This window comes from Theropithecus gelada, chromosome 9 (assembly GCF_003255815.1).
Source record: "Theropithecus gelada isolate Dixy chromosome 9, Tgel_1.0, whole genome shotgun sequence".
In the NCBI taxonomy this organism is placed as follows: Eukaryota; Metazoa; Chordata; class Mammalia; order Primates; family Cercopithecidae; genus Theropithecus; species Theropithecus gelada.
Window position 1 is genome coordinate 93853740 of NC_037677.1, and position 15166 is coordinate 93868905.

The 15166-nt window shown below is 45.8% G+C and overlaps 1 protein-coding gene across 1 annotated transcript in view; it reads right to left on the bottom strand.

Annotated features, from left to right (window-relative positions):
* Positions 1 to 15166, bottom strand: part of RRP12 (ribosomal RNA processing 12 homolog) — a 69832-nt gene that overhangs the window by 34034 nt on the left and 20632 nt on the right. Inside the window, exons 2-5 of the mRNA XM_025396125.1 lie at positions 8676 to 8951; positions 7891 to 8120; positions 4097 to 4180; positions 1592 to 1668 (exon numbers count right to left, since the gene is read on the bottom strand). Of these exons, the coding sequence (XP_025251910.1) occupies positions 1592 to 1668; positions 4097 to 4180; positions 7891 to 8120; positions 8676 to 8814 (530 nt within the window). The 5' untranslated portion in view covers positions 8815 to 8951. The remainder of the gene's footprint in view (positions 1 to 1591; positions 1669 to 4096; positions 4181 to 7890; positions 8121 to 8675; positions 8952 to 15166) is intronic.

The window sequence follows — 15166 nt, forward strand, 5'->3', positions numbered from 1 at the left end:
CTGGAATGTAGTGGTACAATTAGGCTCACTGCAACCTCCACCACCCAAGTAGCTGGGACTACAGGTGCATGCTACCACGCCTAGCTCATTTTTGTATTCTTTTGTAGAGATGAGGTTTTGCCATGTTGCCCAGGCTGGTTTCAAACTCCTGAGCTCAAGCAATCCACCTGCCTCAGCCTCCCAAAGTGCTGGGATTATAGGTGTGTGTCACCACACCCAGCCAAGTACACTCACATTGTTGTGCAATCAATCTCAAGAACTTTTTCATCTTAAAGAATCAAGGTTTTTGGTTTTTTTTTACTTTATTATTTATTTATTTATTTATTTTATTGAGATAGAATCTCACTCTGTCGCCCAGGCTGGACTGCAGTGGCTTGATCTTGGCTCACTGCAACCTCCATATCCTGGGTTCAAGTGATTCTCCTGCCTCAGCCTCCCGTGTAGCTGGGATTACAGCCGTGCACCACCACATCTGGCTAATTTTGTATTTTTAGTAGAGACAGGGTTTCACCATGTTGGCCAGGCTGGTCTCGAACTCCTGGCCGCAAGCAATCCTCCTGCCTCAGCCTCCAAAAGTGCTGGGATTACAGGTGTGACCCACTGCGCCCAGCCATGACTTTTAATTTTTATTACTCAAAACAATTTTCATTTTCTTTCTTTCTTTTTTTTTTGAGACAGAGTCTTACATTGCTGACAGGGTTGCAGTGCAATGGCACCATCTCAGCTCACTGCAACCTCTGCCTACCGGGTTGAAACTAACTCTCCCGCCTCAGCCTCCCGAGTAGCTGAATTACAGGCGCCTGCCACCATGCCCAGCTAATTTTTGACAGGGTTTCACCATGTTGGCCAGGTTGGTCTTGAACTCCTGACCTCAGGTGATCTGCCCACCTCAGCTTCCCAAAGTGCTGGAGTTACAGGTGTAAGCCACAGCATGTAGCCTACCCAGCTAATTTTTGTATTTTTAGTAGAGACGGGGTTTCACCATGTTGGCCAGGATGGTCTCGAACTCCTGACCTCTTGATTCGCCCGCCTCGGCCACCCAAAGTGCTGGGATTATAGGTGTGAACCACCGCACCCAGCCAAAAAAGTTTCATTTTCAATAGAGCTTTCTGACTCTGCTTTTGCCTTCAACACTTTCACAATGATTTTCTGCTCCTCGATAAGGAACGCACACTGGATTCTGTCATGAACACACTTAGCACACATGGAACCAGGGAAGCACTGCAGGCCCTACGGACGTGCCTTTTGTTTTGGACAATCAAATGAGAACTTTAGATCTCACAGCATGAGCTCCTGAAAGTCTGCCTGGGCACACACCACGTGAAGATTCTGGTGCTTTCCCAATCTTCTTGGCATAAAGGTAAATGATTCTATTACCAGAGGTTCAGGACAGCCTAGTTTTGTTAGAGGTTTCTCACTAGAGGCTTATGACGGTATGTCACACGCTGGCCCGTTCTGCGTGCCTCTAGACAGTGGTCATGAAGAGCAAGTATCTTTTTAAGAAACAATTCCCTGATCCTGTTTCTCCTGTCCACATTCCCTTCTCTCTTCCACAAAAAGCCTTGGGGTTCAAAAAGGAGGCAGAACTCACCGCTTCAGGACAAGGTTCAGCAGGTAAGCAACAGCGGCCAGGGACTCCGGGGACTCCACTGCTTCCATTGTTGTCATCTGAGGGCCAGATTGAGGGGGTGTGAATGGATAAAAATTTACACTGAGCAAACAGGAAAAACAGTCGGAGAACATGTGCCCAGCAGAACAGTTGTGACTGAGAACCACAGTATCAGAGGTTCAAATCCTGACTCTGGCATTGTGTGGTTTTAGGCTAGTAATTTAACCTATCTGTGACTCAGTTTCTTAATTTGTAAAGCAGGGAGAGTAATGCTACATACCTTGTAAGTTGTTGTGAGGTTTAATTGAATTAATATATATAAAATACTGCCTGACACATAATTAAAACTATATATATGTGGCTGGGCGCGGTGGCTCATGCCTGTAATCCCAGTACTTTGGGAGGCCGAGGCGGGCAGATCACAAGGTCAGGAGTTCGAGACCAGACTGGCCAACATGGTGAAACCTCATGTCTACTAAAAATACAAAAAGTAGCTGGGCGTGGTGCAGGTGCCTATAATCCCAGCTACTCGGGAGGCTGAGGCAGGAGAATCGCTTGAACCCAGGAGGCGGAGGTTGCAGTGAGCCGAGATTGCGCCAATGCACTCCAGCCTGGGCGACAGAGCGAGACTCCGTCTCAAAAAAAAAAAAAACAAAAAATAACACTATAAACATGTTTATGTGCATATATATATAGAGAGAGATAGACAGTTTTTTTGAGAGACAGGGCCTCCCAGGTTAGAGTACAGATATGATCATAGCTCACTGTAACCTTGAACTCCAAAGCTCAAGAGATCCTCCCACATCAGCCTCCCAAGAAGCTAGAACTACAGGCATGCACCATAAAACTTGGCTAATTATTTTATTTTTTGGAGAGATAGGGTCTCACTATATCGCTCAGGCTGGTGTCGAACTCCTAGCCTCAAGCACTCGTCCCACCTTGACCTCCCAAAGTCCTAGGATTAAAGGCATAAGCCACCACACCCAGCCAAACATATACTGCCATCTAATTTATTTCATTATTCTAGAGCAGACGTTGGCAAACCTTTTCTATGAAGGACCAGACAGTAAATATTTTCGGCTTTGTATGCATATTTGGTCTCTGTTGTATGCTCTTTTTGTATGTGTTTTAACAATTCTTTAAAAATGTAATAACCAGGCTGGGCATGGTGGCTTATGCCTATAATCCCAGCACTTTGGGAGGCCGAAGTGGGAGAACTGATTCAGCCCAGGAGCTCAAGACAAGTCTGGGCAACGTGACGAAACTCCATCTCTACTAAAAATACAAAAATTAGCTGGGTGTGGTGGCAGGCACCTGTAATCTCAACTACTCAGGAGGCTAAGCACAATCATCATTTGAACACAGGAGTTGGAGGTTGCAGTGAGCCATGATCATACCACTGCACTCCAGCCTGGGCAACAGAGTGAGATCCTGTCTCCAAAACAAAACAAAAACAACAACAAAAAACACCAAAAATAAAATAAAAAGAATATATATATACATACACACACACATATATACACATATATATATATTTATTTGTAATGTAATAAGAAGGCCAGGCATGGTGGCTCACACCTATAATCCCAGCACTTTGAGAGGCTGAGGTGGGGGGATCACCTGAGGTCGGGAGTTCAAGACTAGCCGGGCCAACAGGGTCAAAACCCATCTCTACTAAAAATACAAAAATCAGCCAGGTGTGGTGGCATACACCTGTAATCCCAGGTCCTCAGGAGGCTGAGGCATGAGAATCACTTGATACCATAAGACAGAGGTTGCAGTGAACTGGGATTGTGCCACTGTAGTCCAACTTGGGCAACAGAGTGAGACTGTTTCAAAAAAAAAAAGTACGCCAGGCCTGGCGGCTCACGCCTATAATCCCAGCACTTTGAGAGGCTGAGGCAGGCAGATCATGAGGTCAGGAGTTCCAGACAAGTCTGGCCAACATAGTAAAACCCCTTCTCTACTAAAAAAATACAAAAAATTAGCTGGGTGTGGTGGTGTGCACCTGTAATCCCAGCTACTTGGGAGGCTGAGGCAGGAGAATCACATGAACCCAGGAGGCAGAGGTTGCAATAAGTCGAAATCATGCCATTGTACTCCAGCCTGGGGGACAGTGCGAGACTCCGTCTCAAAAAAAAAAGTACTAAGTAATCAGTTGCAGTGGCTCATGCCTGTAATCCCAACACTTTGGGAGGCCAGGGCAAGATGACAAGACGGTTTGAGCCCAGGAATTTGAAACCAGCCTGGACAACATAGTGAGACCAGGTCTCTTAAAAAAAAAAAAAAAAAAAAAGAAAGAAAAGAAAGAGAAAATAGAAATGTAGCAAATACCACCAGCCTTCCTAAGCCACCTGAGAATAAATGCAGCACTTTCATCTGGTCAAGGCTGTCCTCTACCCCCACATGCCAGGGGCACTCGTCTTCTCACTAAATCTTGCATAACCTGCTGCTCTGAACACTCACCCTCCAGCGGCACCCACTCACCAGAGCAGCGAAGTACTCAGTCTCTGTCTCCTTCCCTCCCTGGGAGCGAATCACCTCAGTGACAGCAGCCAAAACAGCACAAATCTGCACAGGAGGGAGAAAGCACTGTGACTATTTGAGACCTAACCCCACCCCAGGGGAGCCTTCTTTCCTTGCTCCTTCACAGATTAATCTCCGGTTAAAGCCCAGAGACAGACAAGACAGGCAACATTCAGGGCCTGGGTCCATACCAGGGGGCCCAGCAAATAAGAAGACTCAGAAAATGCTTGCTAAAATTCCACCATGAGGTACTAACCTTGTAGAAATACCTGCATGAGATGAGTGTGCAAATATTTATGTACAAGGATGTTCATGGCAGCAGCAAATTGGAATGGTCAAGAAGCCATCAACAGGAGATTAATAATGTACTGTAGTTGTCTCTAATGTACTGCAGTTATCGAGGGGGGGATTGGTTCCAGGACCCCTAAAGATACCAAAATCCAAATGGTGCAGTATTTGTGTATAACCTATATACATCTTCTCATATACTTTATTTTTTTTGAGACAGAGTCTCACTCTGTTACCCAGACAAGAGTGCAGTGGCATGATCTCAGCTCACGGCAGCCTCTGCCTCTGGGTTCAAGCGATTCTCCTGCCTCAGCCTCCCAAGTAGCTGGGATTACAGGTGTGCACCATCACACCAGGCTAATTTCTGTATTTTTAGTAGAGATGCAGTTTCACTATGTTGACCAAGCTGGTCTTTCTTTTTTTTTTTTTTGAGACGGAGTCTCGCTCTGTCGCCCAGGCTGGAGTGCAGTGGCCAGATCTCAGCTCACTGCAAGCTCCGCCTCCCGGGTTTACGCCATTCTCCTGCCTCAGCCTCCCGAGTAGCTGGGAGTACAGGCACCCGCCACCTCACCCGGCTAGTTTTTTTTTGTATTTTTTAGTAGAGACGGGGTTTCACTGTGTTAGCCAGGATGGTCTCGATCTCCTGACCTTGTGATCCGCCCATCTCGGCCTCCCAAAGTGCTGGGATTACAGGCTTGAGCCACCGCGCCCGGCCTGACCAAGCTGGTCTTGAACTCCTGGCCTCAAGTAATCGCTCTCCTTAGCCTCTCAAAGTGCTGAGATTACAGGCATGAGCCACCATGTCTGGCCTCCCATATACTTTAAATCATCTCGAGATTACTTATAACACCTAACACAATGTAAATGCTATCTAAATAGTTGTATTTTTGTTGTTGTTGTTGCTTTGAGACAGAGTCTCACTCTGTTGCCCAAGGTGGAATGCAGTGGTGCACTCTCCGCTAACTGCAACCTCCACCTCCCAGGTTCAAGCGATTCTCCTGCCTCAGACTCCTGAGTAGCTGGGATTACAGGCATGTGCCACTATGCCAGGCTAATTTTTTGTATTTTAAGTAGAGATGGGGTTGCACCATGCTGGCCAGGCTGGTTTTGAACTTCTGACCTCAAGTGATCTGCCCGCCTCGGCCTCCCAAAGTGCTAGGGCTACAGGTGTGAGTCACCTCACCCGGTATATTATTATTATTTTAAAAAGATTTTTCAATCCATGCTTGGTTGAATCTGCAGGTGCAGAACCTGCAGATATGGAGACCCGACTGTATCATATAATAAATAATGAAAGATTTAAATAGTGCATTATTCAAAAGAATGAGAACAACTATATATTAACTTATAAATATCGTTCAGTAGGGAAAAAGTTGCAGAACAGTGGATAGAAAATAAACTAATCAAGCAGGGCACAGTGGCTCATGCCTGTAATCCCAGCACTTTGAGAGGCTGAGGTGGGCAGATCTGTTGAGCCCCGGAGTTTGAGACCAATCTGGGCAATATGGCAAACCTCATCTCTACAAAAAATACAAAAATTAGCTGGGTATGGTAGCACTCCCCTGCAGTCCCAGCTACTTGGGAGGCTGATCAGCCACTGCACTCCAACCTGGGTGACCAAGTGAGACTCTGTCTCAAAAAAAAAGAAAAGAAACGAATCACATTTTGGTAAACCTAAATAACAAAATTGGGTAAAAAATATTTTCTTTCCTTTTCTTTTTTTTTTTTTGAGACAGAGTCTCACTCTGTCACCCAGGCTGAAGCGCAGTGGTGCAATCTTGGGTTGCTGCAACCTCCGCCTCCAGGGTTCAAGCGATTCTCGTGCCTCAGCTTCCTGAGTAGCTGGGATTACAGGCGCATGCCACCATGCCAGGCTAATTTTTTAGTAGAGATGGGTTTTCACCATGTTGGCCAGGCTGGTCTCAAACTCTTGACCTCAAATGATCTGCCCACCTCGGCCTCCCAAAGTGCTAGGATTACAGGTGTGAGCCACTACGCCTGGCCTGAAAATTTAATTTTTAAATTTTAACTACTCATAATTTAAAATACTTGATCCATTTACTAGGAAACATATATTTGTAACAACCTGGCGAATAGGTTCGCAGTAATTCATAGTAGGCGAATCTACTTGTACAACTATAAATGTTATGAACTCTAAATACACACGAACCAAGTATTTCCAATGAAAATTTAGCATCTAAGTAGGGGAATATGGGTAAATTATACACTAGATTTTGAAGACTTAGTATCATAAAAATAATGCTGTAGTAAAATATATTGATTATACATTGAAGTGATAATATTTTAAAGATACTGAGTTAAATAAAGTACATTATTAACATTAATTTGGGCCAGACGCAGTGGCTCACACCTGTAATCCCAGCTACTCGGGAGGCTGAGGCAGGAGAATCACCTGAACCCAGGAGGCGGAGGTTGCAGTGAGCCGAGATCGCACCATTGCGCCCTAGACTGGGCAACAAGAGCGAAACTCTGTCTCCAGGAAAAAAAAAAAAAAAAAAAAGGTTATTTTATTTTACCTGTTTCTTTCAGTTTTTAATATGGCTACTAAAATTTTTTTAATTAATTACATATGTGGCTTGAATTTAGATTACTATTGGACAGAGCTGGTCCAGGAAGACAGACAATGACCCATTAACAGGAGCTCTGTGAATGACTCAAGTTGGGGGCTCTACCATCACATTTTATTCTTCTTCTATCATTTTGATATCATTTAGAATTTTGACATTTTTTATTTCAGTAACAAAAAATATATATAACTTTAAAGTATAGATAAAATAATAAAAGTAAGGCCAGGCACGGTGGCTCATGCCTGTAATCCCAGCACTTTAGGAGGCTCAGACCAGCCTGGCCAATATGGTGAAACCCCTTTTCTACTAAAAAAAAAAAAAAAAAAAAGAAAAGAAAAAAAGAAAAAATTAGCCAGGCGTGGTGGCACATGCCTGTAATCGCAGCTACTCGGGAGGCTGACGCAGGAGGATTGCTTGAGCCCGGGAGACAGAGGTTGCAGTGAGTGAAGATCATGCCACTGCACTCCAGCCTGGTCATCAGAGCGAGACTCTGTCTCAAAATAAATACATGAATTAAATTAAATTAAATTTAGTTCTTGCTAGATAAAACGTTTCCTAATAACTGTTACTCAGCATTTATTTACTCAACATATGTTTACTGAAAATACTCTGTGTAAGAAGTGCTGTGTTAGATACACCTGAGGAGAGAAATGTTTGGAAAATATTTCTACCCTCAAGTATTTCTTCAGCAGGGGAGATGTTCTTATAAAAAGCAGAAAGTGGAACCTGCCCTAGGAGGGGACATAAAAGGGAGGAGCGATGACACATCATCCAGAAATACCAGCTGTTGTCATCGGAAACCCGTCAGCCAGAGCTGAAGAAAAGGCATGAGTTGGCCTCTCCTCACTATCCAATAGCCTTCCTGACCCTGGCTCCTACCTCCTTGTGGGCAGCCGAGTTGGACTCCCAGAAGCGCTGCACTTTGCTGAAGGTGACGTTTGTGCAGTCGGAAAGGCCACTCAGGAAGGTGCCCGAGGACTTCTCGGTGAGAGCCAGCTCTGTCTCTTCTTCCATGGGCGTCTCGGGGACTTCGCTTTTGCCCAAGCGCAAGGACCCTGACTGCAGCTCATTATGTAACTTCACAGCATCGACTGTCAGGTCACTCCTTCCTGAGAGCCAGAGGCACAAGATAAGGCCCAAGTCTCCTTTTAGTCAAGAGAACAGAACCCCTGGGAAACAAACCAGCTCAGGCCAAATCGCCAACCCGAGAGGCTGAATTCTGAACACAGCCAGTCTCATAAACCCACTGTATGCCTAAAAACTTTAAAAACCAAGAAGAAAGGGAATCCTCCATGTAAGAGTTTCTGCTTGCCTGTAGCAGTGGCATAAACGCCACTGGGAATCGGCTGGGAGCTACATTCAGAGGGCCTGGAAAATAAATGAAGGTGAAAGCGCTCTGTAAAGAGTTATCCAAGGTCCAAGCCATCAGTCTCAACTCTGACACCCGCGGTACCTTACACAAGACATTTCCCTACTGCGGACCTCAGTTTCCGTATCTGCTAAATTGGAAGGGCTGCCCTTCAGAGAGGGCTCCAGATCCGACATCCTAAGAGATGAAAGGTCCAATGCCTGGCCCCGGACTCTCCCAGAGGCCCCAGACTCATCTGGACCCAGGTCTTCCCGGAAACCCGCCGCCGGCTGAGCTCGGGTCCCAACCCAGCTACCTGACGGCCGGCTGAAGAAGCGGCTGCGGGCGGCCTGGCGGTGGCGGCAGATGGCGGGATTGCTGTCGCTGCTGTGGCCTTTCTTCCAGCGCTTCAACTTAGCTGAGACACCAGAGGGCAACTTTCCCGAGCGACCCATGTTGACTAAGCCGTGGCCGGCACTGAGCTTAAACGACCGGCTTCCAGGAACGTGGAAACACGCTCAGAACCCACGTGGATACCCTGTAGTCTTCACGTCCTCTTCTTCTGGCGTCACTTCCGGATTCGTGTGCATTACTATGGTAAAACAGTCAACATCCGGTTTTACGCCCCTTCCTGGCTTCGAATGGGGAGGAGCTCCAAGGAGATCTGTTGCTAGGGAGGAAGTTAGGTTGCTAAGGGTTCTATGGGGTTCTTACTCCAGCCAGGACCAGGTTTCAGGGCCACAGGAGTGAGCCTTATAAAACTGGAGTGTGGCCGGGCGTGGCCGGGCGTGGTGGCTCATGCCTGTAATCCCAGCACTCTGGGAGGCTGAGGCGGGTGGATCATTTGAGGTCAGGAGTTGCACCTTGGCACTCCAGCCTGGACAACAGAGTAAGACTGTCTCAAAAAAACAAAACAAAGCAAACAAAAAACTGGAATTCTTTTGCAGTTAACAACAAAAAGTTGTTTTTGAAAATCTATTTTCAAAATTAAGCCTAGAAACATTTATATGAAAGTCATATACTCTCATATAAAAGTATATATGTAATCCCAACACTCTGGGAGGCCGAGGCAGGCGGATCACCTGAGGTCAGGATGTTCGAGACCAGTTTGACCAACATGGAGAAACCCTGTGTCTACTAAATATACAAAATAAGTCGGGCATGGTCGCACATGCCTGTAATCCCAGCTACTCAGGAGACTGAGGCAGGAGAATCGCTTGAACCTGGGAGGCAGAAGTTGTGGTGAGCCGAGATCACGCCATTGCACTCCAGCCTGGGCAACAAGAGCGAAACTCTGTCTCAAAAAAAGAAAAAAAGAAAGAAAAAAGAAAAAGTCAAAACTTATGGAGACTTGAAAGGGTGAAAATTAGCTTGACCTGAAAAGAGAAAAAAGCAGTCAGTGTCTTCTAGACAAGCTTTGCTATTTTCATTTGTTACTGGAGATACTCGGTTGCTGCCACCCTTGCCTTATGACAGCATTCCATCCCTAGTTAATCTCCGGTTCTCTCTCTCTCTTTTTTTCTTTTGTGTGGAGACGGAGTCTTGCTCTGGCGCCCAGGCTGGAGTGCAGTGATGCGATCTCGGCTCACTGCAACCTCCACCTTTCAGGTTCAAGTGATTCTTCTGCCTCAGCCTCCCAAGTAGCTGGAATTATAAGCATGCACCACCACGCCCGGCTGATTTTGTTGTTGTTGTTGTATTTTCAGTAGAGACAGAGTTTCACCATGTTGGCCAGGCTGGTCTCGAACTCCTTACCTCAGGTGATCTGCCCACCTCCCAAAGTGCTGGGATTACAGGCATGAGCCACCACACCCGGCACCTAGCCAATTCCCAGTTCTAATTCCACCTCAGAACCAGCAACCAGTCCAGTTTATCCCCACTCCCTGAGGCCCTCCTTAAAATCCTTCAACCAGATCCCAAACCTTACAAAAGACACATTTCTCTTCCCTCTTGCCCAGCAGCTTTATTCTAAACCTTTAGCAGCATTCTTTGGAAGAAGATATATATAACTAACAAAGTATATCTACAATATATAAAGAATTCCTACCAATCAGTAAGAACAAGGCAGACAATCCAATAAAAAGAATGGGCAAAAGGGACAGGTGGGTGCAGTGGCTCATGCCTGGCCTGTAATTCCAACACTGTGGGAGGCCCGGGGGCAGGGAGTAGAAGGGAGGGAGGATTGCTCTAGCCCAGGAGTTCAAGACCAGCCTGAGCAACATCATGAGACCCCAGTCTCTACAAAACATACAAAAATTAGCTGAGCATGGTGGTGTGAGTCTGTATAGTCCAGCAACTCAGGAGGCTGAGGTGGGAGCCCAGAGAAGGTCGAGGCTGTAGTGAGCCGTGATTGCACCACTGTACCCCAGTCTGGGTGACAGAGTGAGACCCTGTCTCAGAAAAGAAACAAAATTAAAAAAAAAAAATGGATCACGAGGTCAGGAGTTCAAGACCTGGCCAACACAGTGAAACCCCATCTCTACTAAATACAAAAAAAAAAAAAAATTAAGCTGGGCGTGGTGGTGGGTGCCTGTAGTCCCAGCTACTTGTGAGGCTGAGGCAGGAGAATTACTTGAACCCAGGAGGTGGAGGTTACAGTGAGCTGAGATCGTGCCACTGCACTCTAGCCTGGGCGCCACAGTGAGACTATGTCTCAAAAAAAAAAAAGAAAAAAAAAAGAAGAATGGGCAAAAGACATGAACAGCTGAACATCATGGTGTATTGTACAAAAAAGAAAAAAGACATGAACAGGCACTTCACAAAAATGAATATCCAAATGGCCAAGAAATATATGAAAAACAGGCCAGGCATGGTAGCTCACGCCTGTAATACCAGCACTTTAGGAGGCTGAGGCAGGAGGATCACTTGAGCCCAGGAGTTAGAGACCAGCCTGGCCAACGCAGCAAGACCTGTCTCCTCAAAAACTAAGCAAAATAGCGGGGTGCAGTGGCGTGCGCCCATGGTCCCAGCTACCTGGGAAGCTGAGACAGGAGAATCTCTTCAGCCCAGGAGTTTGAGATTTGTAGTAAGCTATAATAGCACCACTGCACTCCAGCCTGGGTGACACAATGAGACTTTGTCTCAAGAAAAAAAAAAGGTAAAAAAACAGACCAGAACAGAAAAGATACTTAGTTTCATTATCAACATGGAAATACAAATTAAAATCACAGTGAAATGCCACTACACACCCACCGGAATGGCTAAAATTAAAAAGACTAGCAATACTAATGTTGGTAAGGATGTGGAGAAACTGGCAAATATGCTGCCGTTGGAGTATAAAGTGATAACAACCATTTTGGAAAACTGTGTGATAGTATCTAGTAAAACTAAATACAGGCCTGCTCCATAACCCAGCAATACATTCCTGCGTATTTACTCAACAGAGATGTTTACTTGTATGCAAAAAAGAGATATAGGAGGATGTTCACAATGGAAATAATAAAATGTCCATCAACAGTAGAATGAGGCTGGATGCAGTGGTTCACACCTATAATCCTAGTGCTTTGGGAGGCTGAGGCAGGAGGATTGCTTCAGGCCAACAGTTCAAGACCAATCTGGGCAAAATAGTGAGACCCCATCTCTAAAAAATAAAATTAAAAATTATCAACATGTGGTGGCATGTACCCGTACTTGGGAAACTAAGGAGGATCACTTGAGCCCAGGAATTCAAGGTTAGAGTGAGCTATAATCATGCCACTACACTCCAGCCTGGGCAACACAGTGAGACTCTGTGTCTAAAATATAGATAGATAGATAGATAGATAGATAGATAGATAGATAGATAGATAGATAAAACAGGCAGACAGATAGAGCAGAATGGATAAATTGTGACATATTGATATATAATGGAATACTATAGCATTTGACTCTGTATAGCAATGAGAAGGAACTACTGCTACATATAACATCATGCATGACCTAGGTTGAGTAAAAGACTCCAGACACAAAAGAGTACATAGTTATAATCCCATTTATTTATTATTTAATTATATATTTATTTTGAGACACAGTCTTCCTCTGTCACTCAGGCTGAAATGCAGTGGCACAATCATGGCTCACTGCAGCCTTGACCTCCAGGCCCAAGCAATCCTCCCACTTCTGCCTCCTGAGTAGCTGGGACCACAGGCATGCATTAACATGCCTGGCTAATTTTTTTTTTTTTTAAAGATAGGGCCTCACTCTGTCACCCAGGCTGGAGTCCAGTGGCATGATCATGGCTCACTATAACCTTAAACTCCTGAATTCAAGCCATCCTCCTGCTTCAGCCTCCCAAATAGCTGGGGCTACAGACACATATCCACCACACCGAGCTAATTTTTTTTTAAGAGACAGAGCCTTGCTATGTTGCCCAGACAAATCTCGATCTCCTGGCTTCAAGTGATCTGCTCGCCTTGGCCTCCCAAAGTGTTGGGATTATAGGTGTGAGTCACCATGCCCTGCTTATATGTATATTACACTTTATGGACTTACTGAAAATACAAAATGGGCCGGGGGCAGTGGCTCACGCCTGTAACGCCAGGACTTTGGGAGGCTGAGGCGGGCAGATAACTTGAGCCCAGGAGTTCAAGACCAGCCTGGGTAACATGGTGAAACCCCATCTCTACAAAAAATATGACAATTAACCAGGCATAATAGCAGGCACCTGTAGTCCCAGTTGCTCAGAGGCTGAGGTGGGAGGATCGCTTGAATTTGGGAGGCGGAGGTTGCAGTGACTCGAGATTGTGCCACTGCACTCTAGCCTGGGTGACAGAGTGAGACTGTCTCAAAAAACAACAACAAAAAGTGGTCCTCACACCTAGAGCAGAGAGAGCATAAAGTGTGTTGACGTGAGAAAGTGTCGCTGCAGAGAAGACTGAAGTCAGCTCAGACTCTGGGCCTCAGCTCCTCCAAGCCTCTGGAGACATTATCACCCTCCAGTGGGGCCCTGTGCCTGGGACACAGGCTGAGACCTCAGTGGGAAGGCTGAGAAAAGGGAACTGGTGGCTGGGGGAGGAAAAGGAAGCAGAGTGTGGAAACTGTTATAAGCAAGCTGTGCTCACGACCAGAGGTCTAGACTTGGGATAATTGCTGAAAGAAGGCAGGTAAAGTGCTGGGTTCAAGACGGGACATGCTTCAACTATAAACCAAGCAAGGGATTTAACCTCTCTAAGTCTCTGATTCCTGTTCTTTTTTTTCCCTTTATTTATTTATTTATACATTTTTTTTTTACACATTCTAATGTGTCATATTATTTAAAGTTATGATAATAATTCCTTTTTTTTTTTCTGAAATGGAGTCTCACTCTATTGCCCAGGCTGGAGTGCAGTGGCGCGATCTTGGCTCACTGCAACCTCCAACTCCTGGGTTCAAGCAATTCTCCTGCCTCAGGCTCCCAAGTAGCTGCGATTACAGGCACATGCCACCACACTCAGCTGACTATTTGTAATTTTAGTAGAGATGGGGTTTCACCATGTTGGCCAGGCTGGTCTCAAACTCCTGACCTCAAGTGATCCACCCACCTTGGCTTTCCGAAGTGCTGGGATTACAGGTGTGAACCACTGTGCCTGGCTGAAAGTTGTGCTAATAATTCTGAACTCACTGGGCTGCTGTGAGGATTCAGTGTGAAATTATGTATTTGTGGCTGTGCACGGTGGCTTACACCTGTAATCCCGGCACTTTGGAAGGCCAAGGCGGGTGGATCACCTGAGGTCAGTAGTTCGAGACCAGCCTGGCCAACATAGTGAAATCCCGTCTCTACTAAAAATACAAAAATTAACCAGGTGTTGTGGTGCACGCCTGTAATCCCAACTACTTGGGAGGCTGAGGCAGGAGAATCGCTTGAACCCGGGAGGCAGAGGTTGCAGTGAGCCGAAATCATGCCACTGCACTCCAGCCTGGGCAACAGAGTGGGACTCTGTCTCAAAAAAATAAATAAAAAATAAATAAAAATAAAAGAAACTGTGTATATGTGTCAAATTACTGTAAATGTGTAGTACTGTGCTTTACAGAGGGGTCAGTGGTGCATCTTTGCCACCAGAGGGAGTGCTACCAACAACCTGTTAGGGCTAAAACCCTATAGAGAGCCTGCAACACCAACTAGTAGGCTGGGATTTTGCAAATCAGATGGGGAGATGCAGAGGCCAAGGGTAGTGGCAGAATTCCCATCCTTTTCCTGGGCTACAGAAACCCGCTGGCCTCCAAACTGAGTCTGTGTCATAACTGAATACAGCCCCTGGCTACATCGCCAGCCTGGTATGGGCATCTGAGGGCCCTAGGCCACCTGCTGGCCGTCCATCCTGAGGTGTCTGCTCTGAGCCTCCTTCAGGAGTCGTGCTCTATCAGAAGAGGGAACAATAGGCATCCAAATGGCCTGAGCACAATCTCTTCCACCCCCGCACCCCAAGGCTCACCTCTCCACCCCTGAATTCTAGCAGCAACTCCCACCCAGAGGCTCTAGCTGTGTCCATGATCAGCCACTCCACATATGGCTAATAAGGACCACTCACATCTGTAGGATAGGTCCTGCAGTTAGACTCTCTGGGTTGGAATTCAGGTACCATCACTTGCTCTGTGACCTTGAACAACTCACTTTACTCTTCCCCGAGTCTCAGTTTTCCACATCTGTAAAATGGAGATAAGAATGCCTACCCATACGGTTTATGGGAACTAAATAAGATAATGAATTTAAAGTGCTGAGCACGCTGCCTGGTACACAGTGAGCATGCAGTAAATGCGAGCTATTATTATTATCCAAAAAAAACTCTTCCTCAGTTCCAAAATACCTTTTCTTTTTCTTTTTCTTTTTTTTTTCTTTTTTTTTTTTTTTTT